At 35.0% G+C, this 20,047-nt stretch overlaps 2 protein-coding genes across 2 annotated transcripts; one reads left to right on the top strand and one right to left on the bottom strand.

Moving 5' to 3' along the window:
- The first annotated feature begins 341 nt into the window (after nt 1-341).
- bccip (BRCA2 and CDKN1A interacting protein) lies at nt 342-5,831 on the top strand. The gene is made up of 7 exons (XM_079388859.1): nt 342-607; nt 727-801; nt 931-1,011; nt 2,744-2,833; nt 2,947-3,134; nt 4,237-4,402; nt 5,052-5,831. The coding sequence occupies exons 1-7, from the start codon at nt 476-478 to the stop codon at nt 5,220-5,222; spliced, it is 903 nt and encodes a 300-aa protein (XP_079244985.1). The 5' UTR covers nt 342-475; the 3' UTR covers nt 5,223-5,831.
- Nucleotides 5,250-18,138, bottom strand: LOC306852183 (putative pre-mRNA-splicing factor ATP-dependent RNA helicase DHX32). The gene is made up of 11 exons (XM_079388858.1): nt 17,734-18,138; nt 15,226-15,419; nt 13,548-13,920; nt 11,848-12,081; nt 11,596-11,689; nt 10,341-10,490; nt 9,051-9,242; nt 8,223-8,363; nt 7,948-8,138; nt 6,757-6,947; nt 5,250-5,648 (listed from the first exon to the last, which is right to left on the bottom strand). Exons 1-11 carry the CDS (start codon nt 17,980-17,982, stop codon nt 5,468-5,470), a joined length of 2,190 nt encoding a protein of 729 aa, XP_079244984.1. The 5' UTR covers nt 17,983-18,138; the 3' UTR covers nt 5,250-5,467.
- Nucleotides 18,139-20,047: the final 1,909 nt, after the last annotated feature.

The raw sequence follows: 20,047 nt of genomic DNA, 5'->3' as shown, positions 1-20,047 counted from the left end.
CAATTTCTATTTTGTATAGAAATTGTATTTAATGCAATTACATCAAAGGAAATTAATTAAAAAAAAAAAGAATAATCCCTTACTTTGCTTTTTAAGAGAACGTAATTAAAAGAAAAGTACATATATTGTAAGTAATGCATCGACTTTTATTTTGTAATATGACATAATGCACCTCAAAACTACGTTAAAGCATATTTATATTTCTATGTAGGTCAGAAGATGATTGTTTGGAAATTTAATCTAAATAATACATAATTTTCACGCAGCACCCCTGTGTTAAATATGACATCTGCTGCTTCCCAAAGATCGTCATCTGAAACAGACGCCATTTTGGATCTTTTGCCAGGAGGTATTGTGCGAATTCCCCTACGTCTATTGTGAGCCAACATGGCCGATAGGACTCTTCAGTTTCCTACCATGTGGATAACACGAAACGTCGCTCTGCGTGAACTCGTGTCTGTTTCCTGCGTGCGGCATGGCTTCATCTGCGAAGAGGCGAGCTATTGAAACGGGACAAAACCCTCAAGTCAGCGATGAAAGCCCGGACGAGGGTCTGGAAGACTCTGGCGACGAGGACAATGAAGATTCAGAAGAAGAAATAAACGAGGCAAGTTGCGATTTTAACTGTTATTGCAGCCAATAATGTCGTGATGTGCAGGCCAGACTGGCTCTGCGTTGAAATACGTCGTTTTGTTATCATGTATATGTGTTTTGATGTGTGTTTAGGAGGTTATCGTGGACTTTGAAGCACACACGATTTCTGACAACGACTTTCATGGCATTAAAACCCTTCTGCAGCAGGTTTGCATTGCACTGAACACACAGATATAACTTACACTGCTCAGTTTGCACTTCAACAGAGACTGAAAAGCGCAAAGAATATGTATACATTATATTCTCACTCATATATCTATGTGTTTGTTGTTCCAGCTGTTCCTGAAGTCTCAGGTGAACACATCTGATCTGACTGACGTCATCATCCAGCAGAATCACATTGGCAGCGTCATCAGGGTTAGACTCATTTGGATCATAGTATACTTTCAAAAATTGGTTTATTAATTTTTGTTGTTATTGTTTTAATGTATCTGCATTGTGCATTAACATATACTGATAACCACCATAATAATATCCAATCATTAATAGTAAAGGATGAACAGTAGCTAGATTCTATTCTTTATGAAATATACTTAAGCTAATGGTCAAATATCAGATCCTGGTGGAAAAAACACTTTTAGAGACTTGTTTAAAGCTGCAGTCCGTAACTTTTTTTGGTTAAAAATGATCCAAAATCAATATTTGAGCAAGTACATAACCAGCCAGTGTTCAAAACTACCACCTTATTTTAGCCTGATTCATAACGGTTCGTTTATAATAATGTTTTCTGATTTGAGTAGGTTTTCACGGGAAATTAGTAGTAATCTATGGCATGTGAGGATCCTGCAGGTCGTTTAGCCTTTTCTCACAGCAGCTGGAATAATTAAATTGATCATTTTGATGCTAGATTGTAATCCAGAAAGGATTGTGTGAATTAAATTTAATTATATTCCAGTTTTAAATTGCAGATAGCCTGGGATTACACAAGACTTGTATTTTAAAGAAAACCAGTTTGAAGGAAGCATAATTTGCTTTTTGGGTTAAAATAACTTTGAATGCCATGACAGATTAGACTGTACAGAAATTGAAATCTACACTAATACGCACTATATTCATAGTCATGCAATGCTGATGTTGTTAACATAATTTGAGAATAAAGTATAACAATAATAATAATTTGCACGGTTTGATGCGATATGAGCTAACCAATCTTTAGATTAAATCACTATTGGTAGTGCAATTTAATGTAATGCTTATTTCCTCGGTTGGTCAGAACAAACGTGGCAGACTTGTTACTCGTTCAGATGACAATTCTTATGTGGGTCATATATTCCAAGACGTAGGCTAGAATCTGTGATTCTGAAGTACAGTAAACATCAACACCGTTGCGGTGACTGGATGTTTGTGCAGTGTGCGGTGACACATTCACCTCAAAACATTAGATTAATCTACGCTGGAGCCGGAGCGCTTCCCATGCAAGCAAGATAATTCCGCAAGCAGCTGCAATTCCAGGTTTTCAAACAGAGATGGCGACAAAGAGGCAAAATTTACGGACTGCAGCTTTAAATAATAGTGTAATATTTTATTTACAAAAATTAGTTTTTTCATCTCGTAACTGTATATTTCAGTATATTATTAGATGTAATCTGGCTTATTTGGTAAACTTGTTTTTTGAAACACACAAGAAAGTGCTAAAGAGAATTGTAAAGACAAAAATAAAAGAAAGATTAAAATGAATAAATAAATATTTTAAAAGATCTAAATAAATGAATGAATAAAATATAATTAATAGAAATATTAAAAAAATGTAAACAAACAAAATATACACCAAACTTTACATTGCAGCAATGTTTAGGGGAAAACATGTATTATACGAACTATATTCTCACATTTATAATATGCATTAATTAAGTAGAGTTTTTTTTTTTGTACATGAAAATAGACAAATACATTTCAAAATTTTAGCATGAGGGTTCCTTGCATAAGGTTAATTTATTTGGGGTTCATGGTATTTAAAAAGTAAAAAATCTGTCCTAAAATATACTGATAATCACCATATTTATAATAGAATAATATATTAAACATATGGATGAACATGTCCTTAATTATTATATTAATGCAATTAATTTTTTAATGTGTTTTACTCCAGCAAGCGGAGGTACCGGAGGACAGTGATGACGAGGGCGACCCGGATGAGGTGTTTGGAGTCATCAGCATGGTGAACCTCACCGAGAGACAGGTGATGATACTCAGATTTCTGAATCATAACATGAATCATTTGTTTGTGGCTCTTGACTGTGTGTTATCAGTGCTGTTTGTGTCCCGTCTGATCGTCTGTTGTGTGTTGATCAGGGTGTGGAGTGTCTGGAGAAGCTGAAGGACATGCTTCTAGAGCAGTGTGCCAAAAGCAGCTCCCCGGATGTTCAGGAGCGGTTCGAGAAGCTGCTGCTGGGTAACGGACACTCTGTTGGGCTGCTGCTGAGCGAGAGATTCGTCAACGTCCCGCCACAGATCGCCCTCCCCATGCACAAACAACTTCAGTAAGTGTTCAGTGGCTCTGACCAGCAGACGGAGACCGAGTGTGTGCTTCTGAAGATAATGGATGTAGGCATGTACAAATATACGGTTCAGAATTTCTTAAGACAAGACACTACATGCAAAAATATTTAGTTTTTATGCACTGGTCAGTTTTGAGATTTTGGGTTATTTGGCTTTTCACAATGTGTTGTTCAGTATGGATAGCCAAATTACTCAAAATTAAATCATGTTTAAATATATAAATAATTAAATACACAAAGAAATGTATAAATAAATGAATACAGCTAACTAAAACAACTTTTATTACTTAAACTTTGACTGAAATAAAAAAAATTACATAAAAATATTTCAAAAACTTATTTCAGCTAGTTGCCTATAAAATATTTATCATTTATTTAGTTTACTTTGATGTACTAAACAACTAAAACATAAATAGAAATAAATGAAGAGTATATAAACATAAAAAATACTAAAAATAAACAATTTGTGTTAAAGCTTTAAAATGAAAAGAGAAAATCTAAAAATAAAATATTAATATTAACAATTATAATATCTCAATAATACTAAAAGCATGGAGATTTATTTGTTTGTTTGCTTATTTATTTGCTGTTGATATCCTGACTTGTGGAGAGAAAAATGATAAAGTGTGCATGATCAGTTGAAGAAATTATATTAAACATACCACAATATTAACCAGCAGATTTCACACTTAAAATGTCCATCAGCCAGTTTTTTCCACTGAGACTGATTGAAGAGAATTACTGTCCTCCTGCTGGAAGATGCAGGAGGGTGTCAGCGTTACTCAACCGCTGCTCTCGTGATAATCGTGTTGTGTCAGGCTGAAGCTGTCACAGTGTTACTGACGAGCTGCGCTAATTCAGCTGGATTTATAAGGATCTTATGTAACCATGTCTCTAATGTTGGTCAGTGCACAAGACAACATGTAGATGAGCCACTTTAGATCCCACAATCCCTGGAAACACGGAGTAAAGTATTGCACCATAAAAACATTTCTCATGTTTCTAAAACACTTACAGAGCTAGTTTGAGAAACACAGGTCTTTAGTGCTGGTATTGAGGGTATTCATGCTGTCTGGTTTGACAGGAAGGAAATGGCCGAAGCACAAAGGACCAATAAACCCAGCGGTAAATGCCAGTTCTACCTGATGATCAGTAAAACCTGCAAACCAGCCAAGAAGAGCATATCTGGTCCAGCTCAACCCAAACAAGAGCTGCGGTTTGTGAACGACGAGGAGGAGTTCTTCTATGAGGTCAGTTGAACTTTCACTCCTCATATCCTGACTTACACTGAAGTCAATATGTCCTCAAATTGGACTTTTTACTGATTAACACACAAGTTTAATTGTCAGTGATTAAGAAGTGATAACTTTGTCAAGGAAAAATATATTCAGTATTTTATTTCTTATATAAAAGAAAAATGTATATTAATATATATTATACTTGCATTTTTTGTTTTGAATTTTTGCATTTTTTAAAATTGTCTTTTTTTTATTAAATGTCAAATATAGCTTTTATTTCAGCTTTGGCAACTAGCCGAAATAAAAATAGTAAAATACTGTATATTTTAAAATTTTAGCAGATTTACAATTTTTTTAGGTTTTTTGTTTGAAAACTAGTTAAAATAATCTACTTAATGTTTATTGTGTTTCAAGTAAATTATTTTATGCTTTTAATTTTAGTTAACTATAATAACCCGGCTTTGACTAATGAATTTCAATTACTTTTCCAGTTCACTTTTAATCATTTAAATGTTTTGGAGCTAAACATAACTACAGAAATCCATAATTGTATTAATTGTCATGGTCCATTTTGACCATATGAAACCAAAATATAACTGCACTGTGAATCTGCAGAAAAATATTGTTTTGTTTTGACCCTAAACATTTTCTTGTTTGACAGCAAGCCACGCTGAAGTTCAGCTACTGTGTTCAGGATGAGGCTGATTCCTGCGCGACGGGAAAGTGGTCTTACGACGACGTACCGATGAAACCGTTCCGCACGGTGATGGTGATCCCGATGGACAAGATGGGAACCATCATAGATAAAATGACTGAATATCTGACCGTCTGAACCATCCAGCGCTGAACTCTTCTTGTTCTAGAAAAGATATGTTTATTGTCCCAGGCATAATGTATAAACCAGCCATAAAACAGTTTGACACCAAATCACCCCAAACCAGTGAAATCATTTATTTCTGTACATAATCCGTTGAAATTACCCACAAAATAAACAACCCAAACAGGACTCGAGTGTCTTTTGAAGAGTAACAATACAAAATATTTGAACACTATTTACACAAGCGTGACTTCATGAGGTCACTGTATGACACATCGGTCATATGATTCGGTTTCTGCCGTCTCTGTTTCTGGTGCGGCCGGTAGTGCTTTTGTTCTTGAGTTCCCCGTCCTGTCGCTGTCCAGAATGTGCTGCAGGATCTCTTTACTTTCACTAGGTGGCAGATTACAGAAAAAATACTGCGGTGCCATTTGAAGAAACCTGGAACAGAAGGGAACAGGGCTTACACTATAAACATGTGTGTTTAGCAAGGATGCAATAAACTGATCAAAAGTGACAGTAAAAGACAACGTTACAAAACATTTCTATTTCAAATAAATGTTCTTTTGAACTTTATATTCATAGTGAAAAATAAAACATGACTGTTTCCACAAAAACACGAAGTACAATGGTTTTCAGCATTGAGAATGATTCTTGAGCAGCAAATCTGAAGGATCGTGTCGTACTGATGACTGGAATAGGTTGAAAATACAGCTTTCCGTCACATGAATAAATTAAATTTGTACATTATATTCAGACAGAAAACAGTTGTGATTATATTCCACAGTTTTACTGTTTTCATTTTATTTTTAATTAAATAAATTCAGCCTTTGCAAGCATAAGAGTACTTACAAAAAAAAGGAAAACTTACTGACCCCAGACTTTTGAATGGAAGCATATATTACAGCAATTTTTACATTTTCAGTATTTTTTTTTTTCAATTTAAAATAAGGATTAATGACAAATGTAGCTATTTTGTAGAAAAAAAGTACAGTGAACAAATTGAATAAAAAAAAAGTTAAAAAATGATTGTGAAAGACCTCAAAATACATTTTTAATCTACAATTGTCAATGCTGTTTGTAAAGCTTGTATTCCATTCTGGACACCAGAATTGTAACATTTAATAATGTTCAGGATGTTCGTAATGGTAGTGTTTATATCTGCTAAATCAGGGATACTCAAATCTGGCTTGCGAGATCCATTTCCCTGCAGAGTTTAGCTCCAACCCTGATCAAACTCACCTACCTGTGATTTTCTAATGATCCTGAAGACTCTGATTAGCATGCTCAGGTGTGTTTGATTAGGGTTAGAGCTAAACTCTTCAGGATCTCGCGATTCAGATTTGAGTATCCCTGTGCTAAATGAATGAATGGAAGAATAGCAAAGGTGAGCAGCAGCTGATCTGCTTTAATCCTGTGGATCTGAAAAGCTCTCTATTGTGAGACCAGATTACTGATGACACATCAGAAAACAGGATTACTCAGGATGACGTGGCATGGTCATGTTTACAGTCAGAGCTACAGCAGGAGCAGGAGGACACACACTTACGCCTGCGGTGAGATCTGTGTGACGGTGCGGATGCAGTTGTTGTCGGAGAGGCTGTACTCGTGGAACAGAACCCACTCCGGCAGACCCAGTTTATGAGCTTTTGCTCCGTAACCTGACAGACGGTGAACCTGAGTCACGTGTTTGTTCAGCAGCATGAAGTAATTCCCCGAACCGTCCACATCTCTGGCGATCTGAGACACGTGAGAGCTTCAGAAAACACATTCATGACTGACACTTCAAATTCAAGCCCAAAACCTATTCAAATGAGATTAAACTGAGCCCTGAGGGAAAAAAAAATATTAAATTAAAAAGCTGTTTGGACCAAGTTTTTATACTAATTTTACTAACAGCCTCAAAGTTTTTTTTTTTTTTTATAATTAAAAAAATCTTTTTTGACAAAATTACATTTAAATAAAAAAAAAAAATAAATGACAGAAACAATTATAAATATATTTTTTTTAAATAATATAAATTGAAAAACAATGAAATTTTACTAACATAAATGGACACTAACAGTGGACAATGAATGAATAAATAAATAAATGACCAAATACTCTTAAATAAATATACAGCTAAAAACTTTCTGAAGGTTACTCATACAAACATTATAAGTGGACCTCAGTTAAATAATCTAAACTTAAAAAAAAAAAATTAAAATACTTGCAAATACGTAAATATAACTCAAAAATAGTTAGGAAAATTTACTAACACTAAGTGGACCTTTGGGAAATTATTGAATAAAATAATAATAAAATGAAATAAATAAATATAGGACAGCACTAATGAAAAAATTGGTTATGAAACTTCACTAATATTAAGTGAACCTTGGGGAAATGAGTGAATAAAATCAAAATCAAATTGTAATTAAATAAATAAAAATATAGCTTAAAACTTATGGAAAAATGTTTAAACCTTACTAACATTAGAAGTGGACCTCAGAGAAATGAGTTAACAAAACAAAATACAAATATAGATCAAAACATAATAAAATAAAATACAAATTGTAAATAATGAGTAAATAAAACATTAAATAAATATAAAAAAATTAAATGAGTAACCCCCCCCAAAAAAACAGTAACTTAAAAAAACACATTACAATTATATACCAGCTCTTCAAATACATATATAATTTTGTTTAAGACATTAAACAAAAAACTGTATGTATGTGTTCATAAAAACATGTTTACAGACCTGCATGAAGTAGCCCGCGAGCAGCGCTCTCTTGATGTTGAGTGCGTTGGATTTGGTGCCGAAGGCTGCTTCTGAAATGGGAAGCTCGATGCGTTTGAGGATGTCTGTGAGTTGAGCTCTGATGGCGTCTGCCGTCTGCAGAGCGGCGCAGCACAGGAAGTACTCCTCACACCACTGCTCCTGACTGAAATCTGACACACACACACACACACAGAGACGTTTAACACACTCTCGCTCTTCACCTGGGCATTCATGAGAGGAAGAGCGGTGCTCACATGGTTCCTTCTGGCTGCGTTTGAAGGTGTTGTAGATGTTGATGAGGGTGAAGTGGTCGCCCTCAGGATGCTGGAACTTCATATGACAGCGCATGACTTCTGTTACCATGCCGACGGGAGGCTCCATGAAGCAGCTTGGTGCTGATGGAGACAGATGGAGCTCATAATATATAGAGTTTAAGTGTGTTTTTAAAACATATCTATATCTAGTATAGTTAGAGTTGATTTTTTTAAAGATAAAATATTTTAAGTACACCACTGCTTATGCATTAATTACATACTTTACTATCAAGAGTCCTCATAGAACATAGAAATGACGCAACAAAGCATAATCATTTTTAACTTTAAATATGTATTTATTCTGAACAATATATTTATATAATGTAAATATATTATCTAGCTATATCTATATATATACACATCTACACTATATTGGTAAAAGTATTGAGTCACCCACTTCTAATGAACATGTTTGACTACTTTAGTAATTTCTATGAGAACAAATCTTAATGTTTAAGCATATAATGATATTCTTGGGAATTGTGTGCTTCTAATTTTATAGCAACAGTTTGGACAGGACCCTTTTCTATTCTAACATGACAGTGCCTCTGTGTATAAGACACGGTTCAAAAAGACATGATTGATTGAGTCAGTGTGGAAGAACTTGACTGGTCTGCAGAAAGCCAGCTGAACACCTCTGGTGTGACTTTAAATGCAGACCTTGAGCCAAAAACTCATTAATAATAAATATATATAACACATGGCCAACAGGCTATTAGTCATTGAAAATCAGTCGGCCACATTTTACAGTCTGTGTTGAAGCATTACCTGTTAGCATTGCAGCGATGGTTAGCATCTCGCTAGCACAGTCAAACTCGCAGGACGCTAACAGAGCCTTCGCCATCTGTGGATCCAGAGGAAGCTCTGACATGATGATGCCCATCTCAGACAGGTTTCCATCGTTGTCCAAAGCAGCGAGATAATCGAGCTCCTCCAACGCCTGCATGAGGCCCTCGGGATCTGGAAGAGGAAATCAAAACATCATGCAAATGTGGCTTATTAAAAGTGCTAACTAAAGAAACAAGTGTGGGCTCTGGTATTTCTGAAAATAAGTCGGGCGGTTCTCCACTGACTGAGCTCTTCTCTTCCTGTGTATTGTGTCTGTTTGGTCACTAATGAATTTCTCTCTTTCTCCTCTGAGCTTCTCACCGTCCACACAGTGACCACAAACAAAGAGTGTAAACCCAGCAGACAGCAGAGCTGTCAGTTCAGCAAACGCACACATGACCGAACGCCAGTCAGAAACCAGAAACCCATCCACACACCTTCAAAATATCAACAATTATAGACTACAGTGAGACTTTTCAGAATAAACCTGCTACATTCGTGAAGAATTCGAACTTTTAGGTGATTATCAATGGTGTTTATTATGGAAGTTTGGATAAAAAATTGAAAAAGATAATTCTGACTGTCCCTTTGCAATCAGAACTGGAAGATATAAACTCAGAACTGTGATATAAGCTCATAATTGTGATATAAGCTCATAATTGTGAGATATAAGCTAGAACTGCAAGATGCAAACACAGAATTGCAAGATTTTGTCAAATATAAACTCAGAATCATGAGATTTTGTAAGAAATAAACAGTAAACTTATATCTTACAAAATCTAAATCTTATAAAAAGAATAGGGAGATATAAATTCAGTTTTGCAAGTTTATAAACTCAGTCCAAATTATGTCTGAATTGTAAGATAAACTCACAATTACAAGAAAAAAAGTCACAATTACGTTTTGATTTTTTATCCTGTGGCGAAAATAAAAAACAGAATTGCAAGATATAAACTTAGAATTGCAAGAAAACGTCTGAATTCTGCGTTTATTAGACTTTTTTTCTCAGAATTGTGAGAAAAAAAAGTCAGAAATGTGAAATAAAGAGTCGCAATTACATCTGTAATGTATTTATTCCATGGTGGAAATGGCCTTCCATAGTTTACTGACATTCTACTCACTGATAAAGCTGAATATAGACGAGTTTGCAGAAAAGTGCTATATTTATTATTATTAAATCTCTCATATGCCACTGTGAAATGCTCATGAATGAAAAGAAATCTGTCCCACCAGGTCTGCTGATGAAGTCACAGTGTCTGATCCCGGCCGCCTCCATCCTCTTCAGATAGAGCGCCGTGGACGTGATGTTGGACTCCAGAATGCAAGGAGGGATCTCAGCGGGCAGCTGAACGTCCTCAGGATACAAACAGAAGCACTTCCCTTCAAACAAACACATTCAACACTGATTCACTGCTGACAATGACTCTCTACTCTGTGAAATGACATGCAACTGATTTACAGCTCAAGTGCTTCACTGCAGTGCTTTTTATTCCTCTTCAAAATGTTCATCACTTAGCGGAGGTCTAATTTTAATCAATTCTTAGGTTTTTTTTTTTTTATTCATTTTCTTAGAATCTGATTATAATCAGAAAATAATATTATGCATAATAATAATAATATTTAATTTAAAAAATAACATACATATATATATACACATATATATATATATATATATATATACACACACACACACACACACACACACACACATATGACCCTGGAGCACAAAACCAGTCTTAAGTCACTGGGGTATATTTGTAGCAATAGCCAAAAATACACTGCATAAGTCAAAATTATCGATTATTCTTTTATGCCAAAAATCACTAGGCCATTAAGTAAAGATCATGTTCCATGAAGATATTTAGTACATTTTCTACTGTAAATATATCAAAACTTCATCTTTGATAAGTAATATGCATTGCTAAGACCTCCATTTTGACAACTTTAAAGATGATTTTCTCAATATTTAGATTTTTTTGCACCCTCAGATTCCAGATTTTCAAATAGTTGTATCTCAGCCAAATATTGTTCCGATCCTAACAAACCACACATCAATGGAAAGATTATTTATTCAGATTCCAGATGATGAATAAATCTCAATTTTGAAAAATTGACACTTGAGACTGGTTTTGTGGTCTATATAATAAATATATAGAACATTAATGAAAGAATAGAAGACATAAGATAGAAGATATACACTGATTTTATTACTTCATTTATTGATTCATTTTGTATATCCACTTATGTATAATTTATGTTTATTCATTTAAAAAGCAACCAACAGTGATGACATCATCACAATATTTACATAACTGCAATTTTCCACATTTATTTGCATACTGAACTGTGATTTCTATTTAATATCACACATATATAGCGGTCTTTATACTGTAAATACACTAATACACTGGGGGTTCATAGTGTTAATATAAAGGATCTTTTAAAAAACAGGTGAATGTCAAATAAATGCCAAAACCGTACACACCTGTTGATCCAGTCAGTCGTTTACGGATTTCTGCTTGACATTTACTGATGGGTCGGATGACCTCTGAACTGGCTCTCACTCGTGGGTTATACACCTACACACAATACCACAGAAAATATGAATTTCACAAGACTTCCAAATAATTATTTTTGGACTGCTCAAACACATTTGCAAAACAGTGAACTTTTGATTTGAAAAGCTGCAAAACCAACATTTATGTAGCAAATAAAAGCAGGTTTACAGCACACTCACTAATCTCTTCTCTACTCCAGTATCGATGACAAAAGTAATAGTGTCCACCGGCCAGAACAGATCCTCTGATTGGCTGCAGGAAACGAAGACCCGCCTACTTGTCTGTGGGCTTTCTGTGATTGGTGGACACATTCCGGAGTATCCAGGACACAGGGGAACTGCTATCAGCTCCCCCAGAGATGCACTCATCCTGGACGCTTCTATAGTGAGAATATTACAGGCACAGAGCACCTCCTGAAAGACACACACACAGGCTTTTGATTCGCCACTGGAGAGCAAAGTTGTTTAGTGCACTTCTCGCTGATTTTTGATTTTGCATTTGTGAATTCGCTCATCATTATAAACAACAAAGTGCAGAAAAGATGCAAGAGATTTATTTTGCCAGCAGCTTTAGTGATTATAACATGAGTTCCTGCAAAATAACGGTTTTGTTTTTCATGCTACAAAAAGTCTTGATTTTCTAAACTGTAAAAAGCAAACAAATTCACAAGTTAGTCAGAATATGACTGATTTTATATTGCTTTTTCCCCACAAAATTATTCAAATATCAAGAGCAATAATTAACAATAATAATTTTGTTATCATATTGTAGCTTCACCATCTAATGCGTTCCTGTTTTTGAATTTATAGGCTATTTACATTATGCAATTTTTGTGCAAATACATGTACATGAGCAGCATTAAACAGCCGGTGTAAATAAACCAGGCCATGTCAGATGCAGCTTCTGTTCCACATTTTGTTGATGTTGAAAAAAGTGATTGGTAACAGTCTGTAATATTGTGATTGATTAAAGTAATTAGTTAAATCTAAGTATTTGGTGGAAGAGTGGAAGAGCTGAGTGGACATATTCATTCAGACGCTGCTGACTGTGCTGAACACAACAATGTCATTGTCATCATGGAGAACATTGTGTTAGTGCTGTTCACTACAGCAAGCATCACTTCTGCTACAAGTTAGGATTATTTGGACAAACTCTAACCCGTTTTTCTGTTTGCAACTAGTTGTTGGTGTGCTATTAGAAAAGTTACTTGAAGATGGGACTCATTTACACACAGAATATCTCAGAGACATCTAATTATGAACAGTAGTGACAGTAAAGACATGTATAATGTACAAAAGATTGCCATTTCAAAGAAATGCTGCTCCTTTGAACTTTCTATTAATAAAAAAATATTTCAGTTTCAACAAAAACATGAAGCAGCACACCTGTTTTCAACATTGACAATAATCAGAAATGTCTCTTGAGCAGCAAATCATAATGATTTCTGAAGGATCATGTGACATTGGAGTAATGATGCTGAAAATTTTGCATCCATGGAATTAATTACATTTTACAATATATTCAAATAGAAAACAGCTGATTTAGACTGCAAAATTATTTCATAGTAGTACTGTTTTTATTGTATTTTTGCTCAAATAAATGAGACTTTTATCAAACACAAAAAACATTAGTGTACCAATTAACATAAATGCTCTCATCTATTTGATTAATGAGCTATGCATGCATTCACTCACTCACTCATGCATTCACACATTCATTCATTAAATATTCACTTTTAGTGTTAATACTCAACTCTCCAGCTCTTGGATCATTAAAGGTTAACTCTGGTTAACTGTCCAGATCATTTATGCTTGCATTATTGCTACAATAAATTAAAGTAATGCGAGCTGTTCTAATCCACTAACGCATTTCATCTCACCTGCTCTGAAGCTAGAAACACAGCTACATCTCCTGGCTCTCTGGACCGGTGGACCTCCAGCGCGAGTCTCAGAGCCGAATAGAAGCTTTCATTGCTGTTGCTGTTGCTGTGGATCACTTCACCTGCGCACGGGGCATCCAGGAGCAGGCATGGGACGTTCCCGTAGTGCGTGAGGAGCGTGTCTGAAGCGGGCGGGGCAGACAACACCACCACCCTGAGCTCGGGCCGCTGGAGAAGCACCTCTCTCAGCAGACCCAGCAGAACGTCTGTGCTCACGGTCCTCTCGTGGGCCTGGTCTATCACCACCACCCCATAATGCTCCAGCATGGGGTCTGACATCATCTCCCGCAGCAGGACGTCATCGGTGCAGTACCTGCAACCAGAACATCATTTTGGTTTTGACATTTACAGATAAATACGCTAGAAAATATACAGATGTAGAAAGATGCACATACATACAAAAACTTTAACTCTACAATGTATTATTGGTGACCTATTCAACAAAACCATATGAAAAAAAACAGATGCATTAAAATAAAATAAAATTTAATTTTTTACATTTTGGAATATGTTTTTAGACATTTGACTAGACATATTTCTATAATAAAATAATACATTTAATTAGACAGATGTCTTTATAAAATACAATTATTATAATTGTTTTTATTAATATGCTAATAGACATTTGACTAGACATATTTCTATAATAAAATAAGACATTACACTTTTCTTTATAAAAGAAAATATGGATTTTATTCCTTTTATTATGTTTTTTTATTTATACATGTTTTTAGACAATTGACTAGACATATTTCTATTATAAAATAAGACATATTTGATTAGACATTTCCTTATGAAATAAAATATAGATCTTATTCTTATGTTTTTATCAATATGTTTTAGCCATTTAATTAGACATTTTGGTTATAAAATAAGATATATTTTATTAGACATTACTTTATATAAATTTTTTTCTTTTATCATGTCCTTTATTGATATGGTTTAGACATTTGACTAGATAATATAATTAAATTAAATAATGCATACTGATTAAAAAATTCTCTTTTCTTTTTTTTAAAGATGTTTTAGACATATTTGACTAGAAATATTTCTATAATAAATGAAAATGTCATTTGATTAGACATTTCTTTATACAATAAAATGAAAACTAAAAGGATGGATTAGTATTAAAAAGAGAGGTTAATCATCATCAAGTACAATCACTTAGAAAAGCAATAGTACATTTCTCAATAAATTACATGATTTAAGGCATCAATGAATATTGATGAATATTATATTTAATTTTATTATAATAAACCAAGCATTGCAAAACCCTGTTATCCCCCCCCCCCCCCCCCCCCCCCCCAAAAAAAGAAAAACACATACTGGAAGATATTATTCAGTAGTGCTTTGACCCTATCCTCAACACCAAATCTACACCAAAGCACGAGTCAGAGAAATGCCTCCCTGACCTCCACTGACCTGTTTATAATAAAGCAAAAAGGCCTAAAGTATTTCAAACATTTCAGAAGACAGCACATTCTTCTCATACTTTAGCTTGACAAACCAAAGCACGAAACTAAAATATCACCAACTTGAAAACATTTGGTGATAGTGAGCATTTCAGTGCGGTTTTTCACACTTTTGAGGGCTGCATGCATGCGAGTTTCACACAGACCTGAGAATAGTATCGTTGGAGCAGCACGTCTCCAGCGGGATGCTGTATCCAATCTCGTGGCCGATGTTTACGTCCATCTCGTCTGCAACACGGAGGGCCAAATCGACAGCCTGCTGTCTCTGGATCTGACTGCACACCACCACACCATGCTGGTACTGCGCAGACAGACAGAACTCTGCACACCACTGAGGGATCTGAAGACATCAACACACACTATCAGCACCTGGATGCATTGGATTATACATTATGGTAGCCTTCAGAAAAAAATAATAATCAAATGAGACAATTTCAGTATCCTGTGGATGGCTTTCTCTGCAGGTGGTCCACATTGAGACCTGTCTTTGATTGTTTAACAGCTGCAGGTTTAGACCTTCAGCCTGAGCAGTCTGGGAAAATCTCAACAGCATCTGTTGGACAGGCAGGTCAGGTGAACCGAACAGATGCAAGGCTTCCTAATTACACTTAACACACAATGCACAAGCATCTGCACATATACAAACTGCAAACTGTAATGTGCAATATGAAAAATATGCATTAACGCCAAATTGACACAAATTCTAACCTTTCAGCTGATAAAATATATATAAAAAAAAAACATCACTTTTTATTTTATTATTTTTTTATTCTAATTTTACTCTTTTTTTTTTTTTTTGGTGGATGTTTTTTCTTATTAAATAAGACATTTGATTAGATAATCAACAAGACAATCAATTTTATGCTATAAAGAAATGTTTATTTCATTATTAAATATGTCTAGTCAAATATGTCTAAAAACATATTTAAAAAAGAAAAAAATATTTGATAAAGAAATGCGTCTAATCAAATGTTTATTTAATAAATGTCTATTAAAATCTCTAAAAACTGTAATAAAAAACTATATTATTTTAAAATAAAATGTCTGATCAAATTTCTTATTTTAATCTTATTTTATTTCATTAAAAATTGTCTAATCAAATTTGTATTATTTTAAAAACAGATCCATCAAAAATATAGAGTAAAATAAAATTCTAGTCTCCTGACGTTCTTGAATTGCAAAATTACATAAGGCATTAAGATATTATTTTAAGATATGCATATATTTAGAAGAAAATATTTTGAATTTTTCTGTTGATAGATTATCACTTGTATACACAACACTACCAGTCAAAATTGGGAAGAATTATTTTGATTTTTTAATGTTTTTGAAAGTAGTCTCATGCTCACCAAAGCTGCATTTATTTGATAAAAATACAATATCAATTTTATGAAGTTTCTATATTTTTACAATGTCCTTTATTCCTGTGATGCAACTCCATGACCTTTCACATGATTCTTTGGAAATCATTCTAATATGATGATTTGGTAGTCTAAAATAATAAATTGTTATTGGTCTATAATTAATATTAATGGTTCTCATTTTTATCAATATTAATATTGGTTGATATTGCAAAGCACAAGAGATTCTTTCAAACAAAAAAACAAAACAAAAAAATTACCAAATTTGAATTATTCCAAGATTTTAGTAATGCAAAACTAAATAATGTATTATTTATTATTTTCCAAAAGCATTTTCTTTTCTTTTACAATTGCTAAACTATATAATATAAAAACGAAAGCAGATGAAAAGGTTGCCTTGACTGACCAAACCATCAGCTGAATGCACACTATTTGTTCATAGGATTCAACACAATGGTTGCAGCTGACTCACAGCAAACAGTCTTTCATGATACAGAACTGATGACCTCATTTAAAATGACTAGTAAAGTATATTTGCACAGATTTAGACTTCATGATCAGGCCACATGACTTCAAAACTGCAGGTCTACAATTCACATCGTGTACAAGCACTGGCAAAACTGTTTATAGTGTATCTATTATTATGTTAAATTTCTAGAATCTGAATTGAATTAGATGCTGAACTGGAATAAAATGCAGGAATTACTGACAAATTAAACACAACTGAATATAATACAAGCTTTGCAAGAAGACATGAATAATAACTACATCATTAATTTGGGTTCATTATGCCTAGCTAATCCATGATATGTAGAGCAGGCCTCTTTCTCAATTGATTAGACATAAACACACTATTAGTGAGACTTTAATTTCCTCAAAGCGACAATAATAAAACAATACAGCAACTACCAACAATATACAACTAGACAGGCCTCGGTTTTGTTCAATAGCATATTGATTTCCATAGTAATGAGGTGCTTGTCAATCAAAAGCATGTTCATGGCAGAGAGGCTTTATGTTTCTCAGGCTATTTTTAGTGCTTCTCCAATATTATTAGAGTGCTGCAGTTAAAACAGATGCTATATTTACACACTTTCTTAAGATTCTCCTAAAATCTGAGGTGTTTCTGCTTGTTGCATTTCAACACCAGACAAATCAATGGCATATTCCAGATAAGAAGGAACTGCCAAATTTACTCCCACTAAACATTTTAGACATCTGTCTGGCATTTTTCCAACATCAAAAAGTTGTAGAAACTTGATAAATAAGAAAGCATACGTCTCAAAAACTCACCTGTGTGCTTTTGCCAGTCTTTGTTGTGCCTGAGACTATAAGAATCTGATTATTTTCCAGCAAAGTCATGAATTCATGTCTGTATTTCCAAACAGGCAGAGTTTTCCTCTTCTGCAGGAGTCTGTAGTATCTGGAGGAATATGGCAGTCCATCAAACGGATTGAGCTCCAGATCATCTCCAAACTCAAACAGATCATCAGATTCCTCTCTCTGGAGTTCTCCTTCTGAGATCTCGCTGTTTGCAGCCATAATGAGCAGCTGCGCGCATGGGATTATTAATACATTCACAAACTCACTGTCAAACGCTCCAGTCCTCTGTGCTCGTGCATGTGTCCAAAACACCCTTAAAACCTCCGTAAAGTTGGACGTGTGTGTGTGTGTGTGTGTGTTGGGAATCCCGGCTGCTCTGGCACTGCGCTCTCGTGTGCGCGCTCGGGACATGAGCGCTGTCGTGAACGCGGGCGCATGACGTGCCAGTTAATCCATAGACATAATAAATACTTTATTATGAGTATGGGTTAATCCAGTTAATTCACCGGTCTGACAAAACAAAACAGAGCTAAAACTCCAACGTCATCATATTTTAATGTGATAACATGCCCAGCGAAAAAAAAAAAAAGTTTTATATGTGTTTAACTGTTTATTTTATCTGGATAATAAGGATGGACATGTTCATATTCGTTCATACAGTAATGTTCATATTCGTTCATACAGTCATGTTCATATTCATAATTTTCTATGTATTTATTTATTCATTTTAAGTAGGCCTAAGTAACTTTACTATTAAGTAAATATGGTGTCCCATGAAGATATTTTGTAAATTACAGTAAATATATCAAAATTTAAATTTTTGATTAGTAATATGCATTGCTAAGGACTTCATTTGGACAACTTTAAAGGCGATTTTCTCAATATTTTGATTATTTTTTGCACCCTCAGATTCCAGATTTTCAAATAGCCCTAGTTGTATCTCAGCCAAATATTGTCCGATCCTAACAAACCATACATCAAAGGAAAGATTATTTATTCCGCTTTCAGATATAGATCCCAATTTAAAAGAATTGACCCTTATCTATATATCTATCTATCCGTCTGTCCATCTGTCTATCATGTGTTTTGTGTTCTAGTGGAGTTCAGATTTTGGTCTGCCACGGTGCAGATGTCAACAAAAAAAACAACAGTGGCAAGTCTTTGTGGGAAGTCGTGGCCTAATGGTTAGAGAGCTGGACTTGTAATCTAAAGGTTGCGGGTTCGAGTCTCGGGCCGGCAGGGATTGTAGGTGGGGGGAGTGAATAACCAACACTCTCTCCACCCTCAATACCACGACTGAGGTGCCCTTGAGCAAGACACCGAACCCCAACTGCTCCCCGGGCGCTGCAGCATAAAATGACTGCCCACTGCTCCGGGTGTGTGTCAACGGTGTGTGTGTGTGTGTGTGTGTGTGTTCACTGCTGTGTGTGTGCACGTTGGATGGGTTAAATGCAGAGCACGAATTCCGAGTATGGGTCACCATACTTGGCTGAATGTCACTTCACTTTAAAGACAGGTGAGCTTTTCTTCCAGTGCTACCAGCTCTCTTGTGGAACTCTTGTGCTATGATCCAGGGATATTTTCATCAACTAATATTAAAACCATAAAAAAATTGTTACTTTTAATAACTTTAGTTTATCTTAAAGTACTAAAATAACAAAATCTGAAACAAAACTAATAGTATTTTAAAAGAACAAAAACTAGGGTAATAAATAAAGACTAATAAAACTATATAGTATATCAGTGATAGTACATTAACACTGGTGTGTACGTGTTGGTCTTGTGTGTGTGTGTGTGGTGAATCAGCCTGATGCTGGCGTGTTTCCATGGGCACCTGGATGTGGTGCAGCTCCTGCGCAGCTGTGGGGCGTCCTGCAGCTGCTGCGCTCTGCACTGGACACCTGCCCGTCCTGCAGTACCTCATACAGGACGGGTGTGAGGTGAGAGGATGATGAACATCAGCGTTTGATTTTAGTTGTACCTGATTTACATCTCATAGGCCTTGTTTCACAGACAAGGCTTAGACTAAACCCGGATTAGGCCATAGTTCAATTAGGACATTTAAGTACTTTTTATAAACATGCTTAGAAAAAAACATTACTGGTGAGCATCTTGAGACAAAACAAAGACATTGATATATTTTAAGATCAATCAGTGCAAGTTTATTTCAGTTGAAACCGCTCAGATTTACAGTTTAGTCTAGGACTAGGCTTAAGCCTTGTCTGTGAAACCGGGGGATAATGTTCTCCTGTGTCTCAGGTCGATGTGCGGGACAACACCTCCT

The sequence above is a fragment of the Barbus barbus genome, assembly GCF_936440315.1.
Source record: "Barbus barbus genome assembly, chromosome: 32".
NCBI classification, from domain to species: Eukaryota; Metazoa; Chordata; class Actinopteri; order Cypriniformes; family Cyprinidae; genus Barbus; species Barbus barbus.
This window is presented reverse-complemented; position numbering and strand designations above follow the sequence as displayed.

What these genes read in the sequence shown, in the direction of transcription:
- LOC306852183 (XM_079388858.1), bottom strand. Translation starts at nt 17,982, where the DNA reads ATGGCTGCAAACAGCGAGATCTCAGAAGGAGAACTCCAGAGAGAGGAA. An exon ending in CTGGAGTAGAGAAGAGATTA is followed by an intron (nt 11,690 to 11,847) that starts GTGAGTGTGCTG and finishes TATTGTGTGTAG; the next exon opens with GTGTATAACCCACGAGTGAG. An exon ending in ACGCAGCCAGAAGGAACCAT is followed by an intron (nt 8,139 to 8,222) that starts GTGAGCACCGCT and finishes TGTGTGTGTCAG; the next exon opens with ATTTCAGTCAGGAGCAGTGG.
- bccip (XM_079388859.1), top strand. Translation starts at nt 476, where the DNA reads ATGGCTTCATCTGCGAAGAGGCGAGCTATTGAAACGGGACAAAACCCT. An exon ending in TTAAAACCCTTCTGCAGCAG is followed by an intron (nt 802 to 930) that starts GTTTGCATTGCA and finishes TTGTTGTTCCAG; the next exon opens with CTGTTCCTGAAGTCTCAGGT. An exon ending in ACATTGGCAGCGTCATCAGG is followed by an intron (nt 1,012 to 2,743) that starts GTTAGACTCATT and finishes GTTTTACTCCAG; the next exon opens with CAAGCGGAGGTACCGGAGGA.